Here is an 18,379-nt window from a genome sequence, read left to right as displayed (position 1 = left end):
ATTACAATCTTTGCAAGCTGGATAACGTTTGCTGTGGTCTATAACAACATGGCACACAAACAAGTATCAGAAAAGCAGCCAATATTACATACAGATAATGCAAATATAAATTAAATACACAGAGAACACAAATTAAATTAAATGAACTCAAATATACCTACAAATGAGGCATAATGAAGCAATATGTACATACAGCTAGCCTAAATAGCATGTTAGCATCGATTAGATTGCAACGGTGCAGTGACCAAATATATGTCGGATTAGCACTCCAACAAGTCAATAACATCAACAAAGCTCACATTTGTGCATTCACACACAGCATAAAAAAGTTTGTTGGACAAAAGGAGACAAAGAAGGAGTGGCATAAAACATGTCTTTCTATGGCAGCGTCGGAAAAAATTGTATATTTAAACAAACTACGGTGAGTTCAAGGACTACCAAAATTAGTAAAACAAAATGGCGCTCACCAAATACTCTCATCTGTGAAGCATGTTTAATATAAACAGTGGGCTTTCTAACAATTAGGGAGGTTTGTGTCATGGTTGTTCTTCAACAGAAACCATATTAAAACCAAAAATACATTTTCCCCCCCAACTTTTTCCATATTTCATACATTATTGAAAAAGCTCCAGGGAGCCACTAGGGCAGCGCTAAAGAGCTGCGGGTTGCCGACTCCGGGTCTAAATTTCATATTTACTCGTAGTTCCGGCCCTGTTCTGGTTACCGTCTACAACAGTAAACCTTCTAAGTAATGTAGTGTATAAACTTTTAGCACAACCACCTCTTTACTTTCTTCTTGTTTATGTTGACAGAGATGTGATGATAGAAGATGCTTTATCAACTCAACACCAGTATATTTCCTTGTGTTTCACGCCTCAACTATATACAGGAGCTTGTCAGATTAGGTTGATAACCTTCGATAAGAGGAATAGTATCAAAATACCACTCACACTAAACATTGGTCAATGTTTAGTAAATAATCAGTATATCATAGTATTTACATAAATACATCAGTATTTACATCGAAGCTTATCTTGGAACAAAAAAAAACAATTGTAACATATCACAGGTTTCTCCGGTCTACTATAGTTACAATCATTTCAGTCATGTCTTCTGTTTTTTTACTAAATATACAATTACTCCCTGAAACAACTTCCTTTCTTCCAACTATCATATTTGCATTAGGGTTATAAAATCGGTAACATTATCATTCATCTCAGATTCTTGAAAGACGTGTATCGATACATCATTTTTGACATAAGAATTCTTGTGAGCTTTGGCAACCATTTGTGCAGTCATGTGAGAGGCATTCTCAATTCAATTAGAAATGTTGTACACGCCAATAATCTACAGAAACAAGCACGATGATGTGTAAATAACTAGTTTTCTTTGTACACACTTGTCAAAAAAGCAATAAACATTTGTGTGGATGAAATAGGGCTGGAATTGATGGAATTTTAATCACAATTTCAATTTTGGCTTCTCACAATAATAGAAATGTCATAATCGGAAATAACTATTAATGTGCCGTGCAACGTGCATGGTTATTCTTGAGCTTGTAAAGGTCAAACGGATGAGTGAGCGAATGAGGGAAAAAAAAGACTAAAAGTTTGGGTATCACCATGGATGCTACTTTTATTTGACAAAGTGCTAAAATGCCATCACTAACAAAACAGAATAAGGCCATATATGATTTCCGCGTTCACGTAACCGCAGTTGGAATCACAGAATGGGCCAATAAAACGGAATGCCCCGTTAAACGCAGAATATCACAAAACTTGACAAAAATGTGCCTGAAATGCTGTCAGTGTGAGGGGAAAGTACCGTATTTTTTGGATTATAAATCACTCCGGAGTATAAATCGCACCGGCCCAAAATGCATAATAAAAAAGGAAAAAAACATATATAAGTCACACTAGAGTATAAGTCAAATTTTTTGGGGACATTTTTCACTAGTCCCTTACAAGTTTCTCGCTTACTCCAAACGTTCTTTCTGCTGCTCAATTGCAGTTTTCTGCTGCATATTTCACTACTTCCAGCTTGTAACCTGCAGCATATGATTTCCTTTTCTGTGCCATTTTTTTTCAGCCCTTCCCAGTTTTTATAAGTTACCCCCAATGTTGAAATGATCAATTTTCATAGGTACGGAAATAGTAGCAGGTAGCATCTTTTTTGTCACAATGCACTTCTGCCATGACCCACCCCCGCCAAATTTTTATTGGTTGACATGTGTGTATGACGATTGCTGATACACACCTAGTCTCTTACGTGAATGAGATAAATAATATAATTTGATATTTTACGGTAATGTGTTAATAATTTCACTCATAAGTCGCTCCAGAGTATAAGTCGCACCCCGGCCAAACTATGAAAAAAACTGCGACTTATAATCAGAAAAATACGGTACATTTGTTTGGGAAAACAATGTGTCCAGTACTACTCATTCATCCCTGAAACATTCAACCACCCCTTCTTGAACTAAACAACGTCAAGACAGCCGCTTGAAACAGCGATTTAACTACAATGCTAAAAATAACAAGAACCATCCATACACATACAAAACATCTCATCTGCTTGTGTTGTTTTGAACGACATCATCGATGTAAAATCAATGTACAAACAGGACAGCAGTCACAACTTCAGAGGTTTTGTCTTCTTTTTTTTTTAAACAGCCTCAAGTTGTCCCTACACGTCAAGCTCGGAATAACAGCACACTTCACCCTCCTTCACAATAACAGCTCTGTGCGCAACATCCAGTCTGAGTGTGCTAACAAAATAAAGGTTTCAAAAAGTACTTTACACAAGCATAATGTACTTAATAAGTACATTACCACAATTATTATGCTTTGACTTAAAATACTGGTCAAAACTGTCAAAATATGTATTTCACCAATAAATGTGAGGATTTTTGCATTTAATTAACTGACATTTTATCAAATTTAATGACACAAAAAGAACACACTCTAGGGTGCTAAAATAAGTGTAAAAGGTACACAACGGGAATTTAAAAAATGTAAACGGAAAAACTGATTGCTATTGTAATTTAAATTTTAGTGTTGGTACCAGGGATGTATGGTATACCGGTATTAGTATAGTACCGTGATACTAATGAGTCATAATCGGTACTATACCGCCTCTAATAAGTACCGGTCCCCCACCAGTCGTCGTCGTGTGTTCGCGCGTGGTCCCCCACCCGTCGTCGTCACGTCGTGTCGTGTGATGCAGATGAGCATGTTCGCGGCAGCGCAAACGCCCTCAGGAAGAGGTGCTTTAAGACATGGCTAGCTAGCTAGGGGCTAATGTCTATTCGCAGTGTTGCAACTACTTCTAAATCACTAATCCTTGTCCCCATGGCGACATATACAGCACAACTATTTCAAGCATCATTGCCGTAGAACGAGTGAAAACTATTCATGCCTCACTAAAGACCGCAGCGCGCCTGAGATATAGAAGTGGATATGTTAGATACAATCTATATTCGACAAAGTCAAGTCAAGATTTCACGATGTCCGATCATTTAAAATCTACTATCTTGACTTTGAACACACCACACACAAGTGAATGAAATGCAAATTTAGTCAACAGCCATAAATGTCACACTATGTGTGGCCGTATGAACAACGCCAACACTGTCATAAATCTGTGCCATATAATGAAACCACACTAAACAACAATGACAAACACATTTTGGGAGAATATTTGCACCACAACACAACACAACAAACACTACTGAACAAATTCCCAGAATTCCCTGCAGCACCAACTCTTCCGGGACGCTACAATATAAACAAACGACATTGGTGGATCTACACCTAACATCCACCAAGATACAGGAGAGTATTTAGCCGATACTACTATGATTAAATCGATATTTTTTAGCATCACAAAATCTTTTTTCATTTTGTTAAATTTATATTATGTTTATAAACTCAGGAAATATGTCCCTGGCCAAATGAGGACTTTGAATATGACTAATGTTTGATTCTGTAACTACTTGGTATCGGATTGATACCCAAATTTGTGGTATCATCCAAAACTAATGTAAAGTATCAAACAACATAAGGACAAGTGATTTTTTAAATTTTAACAGAAGTGTAGATAGAACATGTTAAAAGAGAAAGTAAGCAGATATTAACAGTAAACGAACAAGTAGATTAATAAACTTGCAATAAGAAACGTGTTTAATGTACCGTAACATTTTTTGTTAAAATAAAGACAATAATGACATTTTTTGTGGTCCCCTTTATTTAGAAAAGTATCAAAATAATTTTGTTACCGGTACCAAAATATTGGTATCGGGACAACACTAGTTGGTACGATTCTTTTTTTTACTTTTGGTTATCCGTTACTAACTTCTATAAAGTAGTTCTTTAAAATCTAATTTAAAGTTGAGTTTTGGTGGTATTATAAACAGTTAGGATTTAAAAATAATGAATAGTCAATTCAATATCAATCGAAATAACCATGATTATTATATTTGACATAAACGTCCAGCCCTAGGATGAAACTAGTTTCTGTCAAAGCATTTAAACGCTTAAATGCTTGTGCACTGTAGTCACAATTCCTGATCTTTATTATGCAAGAAATACAACCTGCAGCTCAACATCTGTTTCAGTAAGGGTGTAGGCCATATAATAACTGGATAGTCAAGTCAAACAAGGGGTGAGGGGGCAGGTTTTATGCAGAGTCAACAAAACCGCTACTAGTTAAGAAAAAAAGAAATAAAAATAAGGAAACTGTTCAGGGCAGGGCTGTAAAAGCTAGGACTGGGAACAACTTGTGTCAACAAGCAAGCCACAAAGGCTGCATTAAACTACAGCCTAACTACTATTTAGGAACATGGGTAACTCCCAAGCTAGTCAGAACAGTACTGACAATATTTGGGCAAATTGTTTTTATATCGATACAAATAGCAATCACATAATGTTTATTGATGTGCATGTAATGTAGGCTGATTTGAGGTGACTAACTATCACAGACTATGTATAGTTTGCATTGAAAAATGTGTTGCATTTAAATGTCATAATTTGATGAGCAATTCGGGTGCTGTTGAATGTTTGCTAGTAAGTCATAAACAAAAGCAGACGACAAAAAGAAACACTAGCTTAATCGATGTAAACAATACAATCAGTGGGTGATTCTGGCCGCGTAAAATATAATTTTCGGTTGTCAATTGTTTCATCGACACCGAATAATAGTATTTGGAAATAATCGACACAATATTTACTTACAAGGACACGTCTTATTGGGCAGTGTATGTTTTGAACGCTGATTTTGGATAGCAGCAGCCAAATCACATGTATAGCATATGCTAGCTAGCCTTGTATTATTGTGTTTAGCAAACGTTGCTTTTATGAAATGTGTGAGATGTTACTCACCAAGTAACTCTTTCTTGTGCGTCTGCTGTAATTTTATTAGGCTTCTTGTTGTGACAGTTGACGTCTCCAGTCCTTCTACTGCTAACCTCGAACAAAAGCTAGTTAGCAAACTCACTACCTCCAGCCGCAGTCCACTGACGTCTGGTTACGATTGGTTGCCAGGTTTGTGTACATAGTACTCCTAAAACTCATTTATAGACGACTTATATCTTCCAAACAATATCACACGAGTGGATATATCGTTTTTCTTAATTAAAATAAAATGTTTATCAAATATTATTGTGCATTTTTTTACTCGAGGATATTCGGTACATTCACTACAATGTGGAGCGTGCGTATCGTATAATAGCGTACTTTGTTACATTTGGCAACCCAAAGAACTCGAGCAGCAGCCATGTTGAATGTTTCCATTAGTGGGCGCTGTTTCACATTATGTGTAATGTGGAGGTGACAAATTGCTATGGAGATCCATATTTATGCATGATACACTATATTGCCAAAAGTATTTGGCCACCTGCCTTGACTCACATATGAACTTGAAGTGCCATCCCATTCCTAACCCATAGGGTTCAATATGATGTGGGTCCACCTTTTACAGCTATTACAGTTTCAACTCTTCTGGGAAGGCTGTCCACAAGGTTGCGGAGTGTGTTTATAGGAATTTTCCACCATTCTTCCAAAAGCACACACTGATGTTGGTTTGAGAAGGCCTGGCTCTCAGTCTCCGTTCTAATTCATCCCAAAGGTGTTCTATCAGGTTCAGGCCTCTGTGCAGGCCAGTCAAGTTTATCCACACCAGACTCTGCCATCCATGTCTTTATGGACCTTGCTTTGTGCACTGGTGCACAGTCATGTTTGAAGAGGAAAGGGTCAGCTCCAAACTGTTCCCACAAGGTTGGAAGCATGGAAATTTCCAAAATGTTTTGGTATCCTGGAGCATTCAAAGTTCCTTTCACTGGAACTAAGAGGCCAAGCCCAACTCCTGAAAAACAACCCCACACCATAGTTCCTCCTCCACCAAATTTCACACTCGGCACAATGCAGTCCGAAATGTACCGTTCTCCTGGCAACCTCCAAATCCAGACTCGTCCACCAGATTGCCAGGAGGAAAAGCGTGATTCATCACTCCAGAGAACACGTCTCCACTGCTCTAGAGTCCAGTGGTGACATGCTTAACACCACTGCATCCGACGCTTTGCATCAGACTTGATGTATGGCTTAGATCCAGCTGCTCGGCCATGGAAACCCATTCCATGAAGCTCTCTGCGTACTGTACGTGTGGTTTAATTGGAAGGTCACATGAAGTTTGGAGCTCTGTAGCAACTGACTGTGCAGAAAGTCTTTGCACTATGCGCTTCAACATCCACTGACCCCTCTCTGTCAGTTTACGTGGCCTATTACTTGGTGGCTCAGTTGCTGTTGTTCCCCAACTCTTCACTTTTCTTATAATAAAGCCAACAGTTGACTTTGTAATATTTAGGAGTTAGGACATTTCACGACCGGATTTGTTGCACAGGTGGCATCCGATGACAGTTCCACACTGGAAATCACTGAGGCCCATTCTTTCACAAATGTTTGTAGAAATAGTCTCCATCCCTAAGTGCTTGATTTTATACACCTGTGACTGGGCCAAGTGATTAGGACACCTGATTCTCATCAGTTGGATGGCTGGCCAAATACTTTTGGCAATATAGTGTATGTTGTGATGAGGGACAAGCAGTACAAAATGGATGGATGGATGTTGTACCATAAGACATATTTAAGGGTAGTGTAAACTCATTAGGAAACTATTATGTAGTCAACAAATTAAGACACTTGTGATTTAGGGATATATAAATAAACATTGATTGATTGATTGAATACAAACTATAAATACAGCAGTCATCTAAACTACTATGAACAGTCACAAACAATGATCTATCTCTAAGAATATTAAGAACATCCAAAATACATGTCAGGTTTTCGTTTTTATTGGCACAGAACACAGTAAAACACATGGTTTCAGACAAATAAGAAAACTAATGGTAGAAGAATCGACATGTTTATTTATACAAAATATCAAAAATTAATTGCTTTTGGGTAACTGCTGTTTACTTCATTTTGGGCATCGTCATTTACATATAATCGCAGGTAAATAAAAACAGAAAGAAAGCGCTGCCGTGTTGACATGCTGCAAAACAAAAATGAATTGATTTGGTTAGTCATAACAGCATACATAGAGTAGTCAATGATGGAGCTAGATAACGCAACACTTCAGATGGTTTGCTGTATTCTAGAACTCCTTCTCAACCATTAAAGTCATATTAAAAGGCACATTTCCTTTGGGGGAATGAAACCAGGCAATGTCCAATAGTATTTAACAAGTGCTTATGAGTGCGGGGATCATCTGTAGCCTCAGTTTTTTATATGCAACTAATTTATTTTCAACGGTAGGAAAAAACATGTTTATGAGGAAAATACAAACAGCAACAGAATCAGAATTTTAGCAAAATATTCATAGAAACACTGAGGTCAGCTAAAATGGCTCAGTTAAGTTTCCAGTATTTGTTCAAAAGTTCACAACAACCTTTGCATGTCTTGGTACATCACAGCAACATTCTTACTGAAAGTATTGGGGGAACTAATTAAGTTGTTTTCTTTAGGGGGGGAATGAACATTAACACAAGACCTGAATTAACAAAATCTGATTGTTAAAAACAATTATAATAAAATAAAAAAATAAAAAAAGTGCTTTGCCAAATTACTGTACACAGAAAATTTTAATCTGTGAGTGTTAGACCTCACTGGAAATATCCTGTGTGTGTATATATACATACATACATATATATATATATACATATATATATATATATATATATATATATATATATATATATATATATATATATATATATATATATATATATATATATATATATATATATATATATATACACACACACATACACACAAAAGTCAGTTTATGGATGATGAGAACTATAAAAAAACGGGGACTCTAATGGGTTCAAATCGAAAGTTTCGAGGATTTGAATATGACTCTTTTTCATAAAGCTTTTTTTTTTTCCAATATAAGTGCAAATAAGACCTGCTCAGTGGCCTTGTGGTTAGTGTCCGCCCTGAGACTGGAAGGTCGTGAATTCAAACCCCAGCCAAGTCATACCAGCCATTATATAAGTGGGACCCATTGCCTCCCTGCTTGGCACTCAGCATCAAGGTTTGGAATTGGGGGTTAAATCCCCAAATGATTCTCGAGCGCTGCCACCGCTGCTGTTCACTGCTCCCCTCACCTCCCAGGGGGTGGAACATGGGGATAGGTCAAATCCAGAGGGTAATTTCCCCACACCTAGTGTGTGTGACTATTGTTGGGACTTTAACTTTAAATAAAGACAAATGTATTATTCTCACCTCAAAATAAACTTACATATAAAGGGTGCATAGTTGTATACTGCACTAGCTCTACACCTAATGTTAAAGTCAAGAGTGGCATTAATCTATGTATTAATTAAACTGTTTATCCTCTTCTGGGTGGGCTTGAGCCTATCCCAGCTGACGTTATGCTGCACACTGAAGGGAACAGACAGACAACCATTTGCACTCACATTAGTACTAATGGGCAATTTAATCAACCAGTGTCCAGAGTAAAAACACTCAGAGCCGATTAATGCACAGAACAACCAATCTCTGATGCGGATGTGCCACTGTGGTGCTGGAAATGTAGTATCCAACTCAAAACTTCTTCCGAATCAGAAACAGACTGGACTTGTAGATTATATTGCACTTGCTATGGATAGATCCTTCAGGAAGTGTGATGTGTTCATTCTTCCTAACTGGTCCATTATGACCTTGTGAGATGTATCCAGATTAAAAGTTCAAAACCGTCATAATAATTTTAAAACCCTTGTTAATTACTGGGCAACAATGAATTACTACCCATTTACATGTAAAAGAAATAAGATTCAAAGTCAGTCCAGCCGTATGTAGTTGATTTCCAGCGGGCTTTGTTTCGTTACAACTAATCAGGATTGAATTACAAGCTTTGTCTTTCTTGCTTTTAAAACAAGATGGTCTAAACAGCAGGTGCTTAAATGGACATGTATCCCAAGAAGCCAAATACATCACAGTGCTCATAGCAGCAATATTGAAATCTACTTTACAATAAAATGCACTAGGAGCAGAGCTGTGTGTCGTATGTCAACTGAACTGACCCACCAAAGATTCACAATCTTATGGCAGCTTGAAAAACACTATATGGCAAGACGATGCAAGCTTTGACTTAAGACAAAACATGACTTCATTTTGGTCGTTGGAGGTTGCTGCATCAGCTACACTCGTAAGACGCTTAGTACAATAATTCACAGCAATTGTCATCAATCAAGAGTTTGAGAGGGATTGCCCTGCTCTTAAGTAACTTCAGTACCCAGAACTCTGTTCAACAGATCCTCGTTGATAGTCATTATCCAGTGACCAACTGAATGAAGACTGTCCACATTAATAAATAAATACATGTCAAAACAGGGACTCGGGGGGATTGGGAGTGCTCCTCCCTGTGAGAGAGAAGGATGCATCAATGGAGAGATGATCTTGTGGTAAAACACTTAGGACCTGATTTACTAAGATCTTGATTTCATGCGCTAAAACAGCGTGTGAAATCTATAAAATTGTGTGAACTATTAGTCGGCGCGTTGTGTGTGATCTAACACTCCGTGTACAATCCAAAATTAGTGTAGACCGCCTTATTTAGATGACTATTTTGCGTGTACTACATTTACAGGGCATCACCACGGAGCCTCGCGATCATTTACTACATATTCATTTTATCATGCTCCAACCTGAGGCGTAGGCTATGTTTTCAAACATGCAGGAGGCAACTACCACTTTAGATGGGCATTTTAGACACAGTCCAAAGTGTATCTACAACAGAAGCCACTTTTTTTCAGCACTGAAGGTAAGCTCATGAGAGAGAGGCTGCATACTTCAAGAAGTTTTTTTTATACAGGAGATATGTTAATAATGTGTATTATAAATGACAAATCAAACGGCATTCAAAAAAACGCCAGCAGACACCATAACGCATGAACTGAATTTGTTTTAATTAGCCCCATAGGTACCCCAGCATTCAGCTATAAAAATATAAAACAATGTTGCTGAATAGACAATATGTTAAGATATTTGATTTCTGACAGACCATGCCAATATGTTGAAATACATGTATGACGGAGCACTCTCTGTCAGTCATCCGTCTTTGCAGCGCAAGCACATACTTTCAGACGTGCTAAATAAAACGCTAAATAGTGCTCGCACAATGGTGTGCACTGTATAATATATTTGCATCATCTCCTCCCACATTGTGGGCGCTTGGATGAACAGCATATATTTTGCATAATAATAAACACAGACGTAACATGTATTGCACGCCTTATTCTGCTCACTTAACAGACGCAATCCACTTTGCTTACGTTTAGTAGATCTGCTTTGCGTGTGGTATCAGGTTTGCAAGTGTTTTAGTACACGCAAACTTTTAGTAAATCAGGCCCTTAGTGTCTGTTTTCATTAGAGAACAAAAAGGGTATGCAAGTTTGTCCTTAAAAGTTCAGGAATTATTTTTGATTTATTCTCACTGGAAGCAAAGAGTCCATACGTTGTTGGTTGTCAAGACTTTGACACATCAGGTTGCTTTCTGAGTTTAGTTTTGTGGGTCAGGAAGCTCATTGATGTTATGCCGAGTTCTGTTTCAGCCGTTGTACTGCTGCTGATAACGTCGGTTCAGCTCGCGCAGCTCCTTTTCTCGAACGCGTCGAGCTTTGTTGGATTTGGTCGAGCGACTAGAGCGTGTGGACTGAGCTGACTTGGTGCTGTGGCAGCGAGATGACGCCCGCTTCAGCAGGTTCTGAGATATACAGCGTTGGAGGTTCTTCATGGAAGAGGCAGCAGCCATGCTGATGATCCAGGGGTGCTTGAGAGCCTGGCCGGCAGTCAGCCGCTCACTCGGATCTACTGTTAGAATTCGCTCCACAAAGTCTTTGGCAAGATTGGACACGCTCGGCCATGGCTGGGGGAATGAACACAAATGTGGCATAAGTATGCAATCAAACTTAATTGAAAAGGTGCTTAATTTAACTGTCAATATAATTGCAACACATAAAAAAATATAATGTCAAACAAAGGTGTTCATTGTACACCCACTGTAAGTTTGCCCCGGTTCTTCATTATTCAAATAGTCTGATAATAATACAGCATTACATACAGTACAGTGAAACCTTGATTTATATTACAAATGGGTTATACTTGTATAGCGCTTTTCTACCTTCAAGGTACTCAAAGCGCTTTGACACTATTTCCACATTCACCCATTCACACACACATTCACACACTGATGGCGGGAGCTGCCATGCAAGGCGCTAACCAGCAGCCATCAGGAGCAAGGGTGAAGTGTCTTGCCCAAGGACACAACGGACGTGACTAGGATGGTAGAAGGTGGGGATATTAACCCCTTATTCTACTTTTAAATTTACGAACAACAGACCAAACAGCACAGCAATCAATCTGCGGCGCTTATTTGGTCAGCAGAGCAGAGCAATGCTGTCATTAGCTACCGTGCTAAGTGATACTTTGTGTACCTTTTGTTTATTTATATTATCTCTTTTAAACATTTTTCTAGTTTTGTTAGCTCAATATGAGTCCAAAAAAGCAACGGACAAGCGATGTGTGGTTTCAGGAAAGTATCCACAGTATTGTCGACACTGCCTTCCCCCTACCTTACATCTTACATTGCACACAAAGAAGATTAACCAACGGGATAAAGTGTTTATCTTGTATTTCTAATAATTGTAGCACCCTGGCTGTTTAAAAGTAAAGGAGTTTTGTGATTTCAAACTGTGAGTGCACCACAGTGCTTGTGATAGTGTGTGTCAGCAAGGAAGAGACATAGGAGGAAGACAGTTTAGCTAGTTGTTTAGTTTTTTTCAATATTGATTCATCACCCCCTTGTTTTGTTTCATATTCAGTGCTGAAAAGCGCTGTATATTGTGTTCAAAGTGTGCTAACTTTTATTAAAATATGGACTTTTGTCGAGACTGGAACCCATTTTAAATTTTTACATGATTCCTATGAAGAAATGTGCTTCAATATGCAAAATATTATATATATGAACCCTTTTCAAGAACTGGTTTTATAGTACATCATATAATCTATTAATTATTTTACAAACGTGACTTCAAATATGTGCAATAGTGCAGCAGAGTTTCAAGTAAATTTAGTAAGTAGACCATGTTCATAATTGAAACAATTGGAGATATATGCTGTTCACTGAACATGATAGCATTCATTTCTACTTTGAGCAATTGTGCAGCCAATTTTTTTGGCAAAATATTAACAATACAAACATACATGAAGGTTTAAGTCACCGTTATGTAAATGTGTGTCAGCATGTCATTACTCACCTCTCCAGAAAAGCTGTACTTCCCCTTGAGGATCTGCCGGTAGAGCCTCATGCGGTTGTCATCCTCAAATGGCATGGTTCCGCTCAGCAGGATGTATGAGATCACCCCCAATGCCCACATGTCCACAGCATTTGTGTATGGTTTTCTCACTAGAATCTCTGGGGCAATGTACTCAGGCGTGCCGCATGTGGTCTTCATCAGACATTCGTCTCCTTTCTTCCTGCTGCTGGCCAAACCAAAGTCGGTGATGATGATCTTGGAGTCTGCTCCCGGGTGGTAGTACAGCAGGTTCTCAGGCTTCAGGTCACGGTGCGTGATCCCCAAAGTGTGAAGATACTTGACGCCGTCCAGCACCATCTGCAGCACACGAGTGGCGTCTCGCTCCGTGAAGGAGCCGCGAGCAATGATGCGGTCAAAGAGCTCTCCTCCAGTAGCCAGCTCCATCACCATGTAAACACGCTCAGCAGTCTCAAAGACCTCCATCAGCTGGATTATATTGGTGTGCCGAACCCGTCGAAGAACACACAGCTCTGACTCACAGACCTCCCGACCCTCTCTGTACCGTGTCTCAATCATCTTTATGGCATATGGCTGCCGAGTGCTCTTGTGTTCAACGCGGACCACGCGGCTAAAACTTCCTCGACCTATCAGAGCTTTGATGTCATACTTGGCGGTGACCCTTGGGTCAAATTTGGCTCGATATTTTGCCACTTTTTTCCTTTGAGGGTCTGACACCTCAGATGGGTTTTTAGGTTGCTGGGTGGAAGCGACAGGAGTGGCAGCTTGTGCCTGAGTAAGCAATGGGGAGGCGGAGCCGGCCTTGTCCTCTCTTTCTCCACCAGCCTCACCCACTTTGCTCAAAGTGCCATCACCTCGAATGAAGTGCTTAAAGACATCAGTTTGATGGTGTGGATCCACCTGGAAAAAAAATGTATGGATAGAGTTGGTCCCAGATGCTGCATATACAACAGTTCAATATGAAGGTGGGTGTGGAAGGGGAACACTGAGTCAACTCAAATATGTAGGATTATTACCATAACTTGGCATCAGACTAATCTCATCCACATAATTAAATTGTATCTGCATTGCTTCTCAGAAGATCTATTTGGGCAAACAGCCAAGGTGGATAAATGTGACACTAATTTAAGGCCCGACAAGCCATTGTTAATAATAATGTGCATAATCCAACAAATCCCCAGCTGCATTTACCATTGTGACACATGACGGGCATTTTAGTAATAAAGATGTCACAGTAAATTTTATTTTAAACATACGGCGGCGCATTCATTTCACAGACGCATCACAACGTTAGCTTTTCCTTCGTCAACATCACTGATTACTGCTCACTGCAGACCTCATGAGAGACAACAAACATAATAAAACATCACTTACTGTACAATGTGTGCTGTCATTAGAATGCCGACTGATGGGGTGTTCATATATTCTCATTTATATGAAGATTGACTCATAATCCTTGCAAAGAAAAAAGGGGGGGGCAACCAAGTCATGTCATTCTCGACATTTCCTTGTCTAAATTGGATGCCAAATTGACTGATTATGTGCTCATCCTTCTATTACCCAGGTGAGAAGTATTATTTATGATCTAAAATAAACCTTAACGAGCTTTGAGGCGAGAACGCAGCTCACCTGCTCATGACACAATATAGCAACAAGCCAGTTAGCTTTCTGTGACAATGGGCCGCTAAAATAAGTGTCTGCAATAGCGCTTATAATAACAATATCACTAATACTTGGTTAAAACTCAGGTCACAAATTGTAAATGGAGTATTGTTGGCGCTTTTGGGTGGTTATTTAGAGAGTTTTATGGGCAGACTAGAGGACCTCCCATTAACTCCATTGTAAGCAGACTTATTCATGAGTTAGAATGCATTAAAAATATATATCCATCTTCTTGTCCCTCATGATTCTAAACGATAGACAAAATTAAAACAAAAAAACATGCAGTTCCCCTTTAAATCAACAATATCCAATATTGTGTCATCACATAATCAAGTTTTAGTAGCATAGCCAACATAACCAAAGTATTAGGAACACTAATGCCGTGCAGATCTATACCAGTGCAGTACATACCGAATCAGTCAAAACTGTACTAAACTCTTGCATTGGATCTCATTGAACTAAGGAGGTGTATGCTATCAAGTGTCTGGTAGATGTAGTACACGTGATGCCCTTTACTCACCTTTTTTACCAGGTCCAACTGAACATCCCCTGGAGGCTCAGGGAGGACCTTACTGTTCCTGCACCCCATCACATAACTTGGGGCCTCTGCTCAGCCAGCCACGCAGGCGACCAGGAGCCCTGCCTCATCACCGCAACTTCTGATTCAACACATTCAAGGAATCCAAATTTCCAAGCCAAGCCTGACTCAGATAAGAGGGTTCATGAATTGAACTGGCGTCCCAATAAGCTGGCATCAGCATTGGCTGTTCTCAAAATGCACAATTTCCATCCACTAAAGTCTGAGGTGACAAATCACTGCAGTATTGAAAACATGCTGTATGTTTTCTCCCTTTAGTTACTGCATGTCACAAGTTGCTGCTTTTCTTGAAATATCTGCAGCCAATCATTGCACATGAATTTCTGAGCTGATGCCATATTTTGAATGTCATGGGTTAATATGTCAAATCTACAGACAAGTGGAGGGAGTACAACCCTGCAGCATTAAACTTAAACTCGAGGAGAGCTGCCTTTCCTAGGACAACTGCAAAACGTTACCATCATTGCATATATATTGGAAGTAAATTGGTCAGCTCTGGTTTAATCCATTGGTAAATGCTGCAAAGTCTGCATCAACCTCTCCTTTGACAGAGTTGTAGAAGTGAAGATGGAAGCTCTGAGAAAGAAAAAGAAAAAAAGCACACATTAAAACCTTTAGCATATCAGTATGTGGAATTAAATTATGGAACGGATTAACCAAAGAAATCCAGCAAAGCACCAATATGATTCAATTTAAGAGACTGTTTAAACTACAAGTGTTCACAAAGTACACAGAACAATAATTATGATGAACATCTTGAATACTTTTATTTATTTATTTTGAGATTAAGATTATTTATGTATTTAATATGTGTTTACTTACTATGGTATATTATTCATTTATTATTTATTTATTCGCTGTTCTGATACGGAGAACAAGGAAATGGGATAACATTGCTATGGAATGAAAAGGGGTAGGATTAAATAAGCTCTGCTTCTTCTTACTCCTTTTCGGACGTGCTGTAATGAAACAACTGGAAATATGTGATGCATTACATTGTATCGTATGCGTGTTCGAAATAAACTGAAACTTAGTTTGTGCCTCCATGTCCTTTTAATAACGCTCAGTACTGACAAGAGTGAAACAGCTCTGTGACAATTTTCAATCACCCAAGTAGTTCGACTTTATCTAATGTAATTTACATTAACGTACATGTGGAGACATATACACATATATATATATATATATACACGTGTGTGTATATATATATACATATATATATATATATATATATATATATATATATATATATATATATATATATATATATATATATATATATATATATATATATATATATATATATATATATATATATATATATATATAGTCGAGGTTTCTGTGGTTAATCCGTTATACAGTGCTCAATACTGGGGTAGAGCGGAATATACGTTAGGTCAGGAAAAAACACAGGCTATATCATCCCTACATGCCATAAAATCGAAACCTGCAAAACAGGCTTGTACGGATGATATAGCCTCTGTTTTTCCTGACCTAACATATGTATGTATATTAGGGCTGCAACTAACGATTAATTTGATAATCGATTAATCTGTCGATTATTATTTCCATTAATCGATTAATAATCGGATAAAAGAGACAAACTACATTTCTATCCTTTCCAGTATTTTATTGAAAAAAACCAGCATACTGGCACCATGTTGTGGACATTGGGGGTGCAGCATACACCAATAATAACACAGAAATGCATGGCAGCTCCCGCCATCAGTGTGTGTGAATGGGTGAATGTGGAAACACTGTCAAAGCGCTTTGAGTACCTTGAAGGTAGAAAAGCGCTATACAAGTATAACCCATTTATCATTATTATAAATGTAACTCATCAGAACTGAATCAGATATTGTACACGTTTCTGTTGTGAATAATAAAGGATTCATTTTAGGCTGCCTCTGAATAATAGCATGAAATATTCCAGCACCTTCATAACGTTTAGGTAACTAAAGCGTCACTCAAATCTAAATAGATTTATATAGCTTTATCGGCCAGGCTACATTGATCCATTATGAAACCAACCTGAGATATTTCTGTCCGTTACGTTTATTTCGAAATTGGTAACCGTGCGTTTTCTCTCTCAAAATGGAGTCAAATGTGCCGGAGACACATTATCAGCCCCGCGTTGCAACAAAGGCATAATTAACGTTACTCACAAAAAAGCTGAACTCATGAATGCCTGTTGCCACTATGGACTTAAAAAGTTACGTACTGTGAGTTCTTCCCTTCATCCATGGCTACAACATGTTTCTTCTTCAGGTGCTCCTGAAGCAATGTTGTACTTCCGTGCCATTTTGCAGGAAACGGTCTTCTTTGAAGTCTTTAAAGTGAAGTGTTCCCACACTTTTGATGACTTAGGTCAGGGGTCGGCAACCTTTACCACTCAAAGAGCCATTTTGGCAAGTTTCACACATTAAAGAAAGTAATGGGAGCCACAAAATATGTTTTTAAAATTTAAAATGAAAAACACCGCATACAAAGCTTAAACGCTTTGTGCTATGTTAACTAGGGGTCTCAGACACACGCACCGGCACGTACTTTAATGTGGAAATTTGATGTTAGTGCAGCCCGCGAGTTTTGAATGAATGTCGCTTGCGGGATACTTGCCAACCCTCTCATTTTTCCCGGGAGACTCCCGAATATCAGAGCGTGATGACACTGCATTTGGCGCCCTCTAGAGTCTGCCCAATCAGTGTATCTGCTCGGCCACAAGTGGAATGCAGCTTTGGCTTGATAGCGTTACAGACAGCAAGGCTAGTAAGTCAACAGCCACACATCTTACACTGACGGTACCAATACCCAGAATCCCATGCAGCCCTAACTCTTCCGCTCAACCAACGCACGGAGAGGGGGGGGTTGATGTGTGGGGGGATTTGGTGGTAGCGGGGGTGTATAATGTAGACCGGAAGAGTTAGGGCTGCATGGGATTCTGGGTAATGGTTGTGTTGTGTTTATGTTGTGTTACAGTGGGATGTTCTGCAGAAATGTGTTTTTCATTCTTTTTTGGTGTGGGTTCACAGTGTGGCGCATATTTGTAACGTAACAATGTTAAAGTTGTTTGATACGGCTACCGTCAGTGTAAGCTGTGTGGCTGATGAGTAAGTATGCTTTGCTGTCTCCTATGTGAGCAAGTAATAACAACATGCAACATGTGGCTGGACTGGCACGCTGTATGTAAATGCTATAGAGGACAATTACTGCAGTGCAATTAGGGCATGCCCTTTATATAGTAATTAGAGTGTAAATAGGATTATATTATCCTGGGAGTAGTCTAT

At 38.8% G+C, this 18,379-nt stretch overlaps 2 protein-coding genes across 2 annotated transcripts in view; both read right to left on the bottom strand.

Annotated features, from left to right (window-relative positions):
* The window catches only part of LOC133641514 (membrane-bound transcription factor site-1 protease-like), a 47,574-nt gene extending 41,920 nt beyond the window's left edge, over window positions 1-5,654 (bottom strand). Inside the window, exon 1 of the mRNA XM_062035296.1 lies at window positions 5,379-5,654. The gene's annotated coding sequence lies outside the window, so the exon portion shown is untranslated. The remainder of the gene's footprint in view (window positions 1-5,378) is intronic.
* Window positions 5,655-8,318: 2,664 nt separating this feature from the next.
* LOC133641572 (serine/threonine-protein kinase H1 homolog) overlaps window positions 8,319-18,379 on the bottom strand; it is a 12,865-nt gene continuing 2,804 nt past the window's right edge. The window contains exons 2-4 of the mRNA XM_062035384.1: window positions 15,018-15,671; window positions 12,818-13,735; window positions 8,319-11,427 (exon numbers count right to left, since the gene is read on the bottom strand). Of these exons, the coding sequence (XP_061891368.1) occupies window positions 11,110-11,427; window positions 12,818-13,735; window positions 15,018-15,086 (1,305 nt within the window). The 5' untranslated portion in view covers window positions 15,087-15,671 and the 3' untranslated portion in view covers window positions 8,319-11,109. The remainder of the gene's footprint in view (window positions 11,428-12,817; window positions 13,736-15,017; window positions 15,672-18,379) is intronic.

Source organism: Entelurus aequoreus, linkage group LG24 (genome assembly GCF_033978785.1).
Source record: "Entelurus aequoreus isolate RoL-2023_Sb linkage group LG24, RoL_Eaeq_v1.1, whole genome shotgun sequence".
Lineage (NCBI taxonomy): Eukaryota > Metazoa > Chordata > Actinopteri > Syngnathiformes > Syngnathidae > Entelurus > Entelurus aequoreus.
This window is presented reverse-complemented; position numbering and strand designations above follow the sequence as displayed.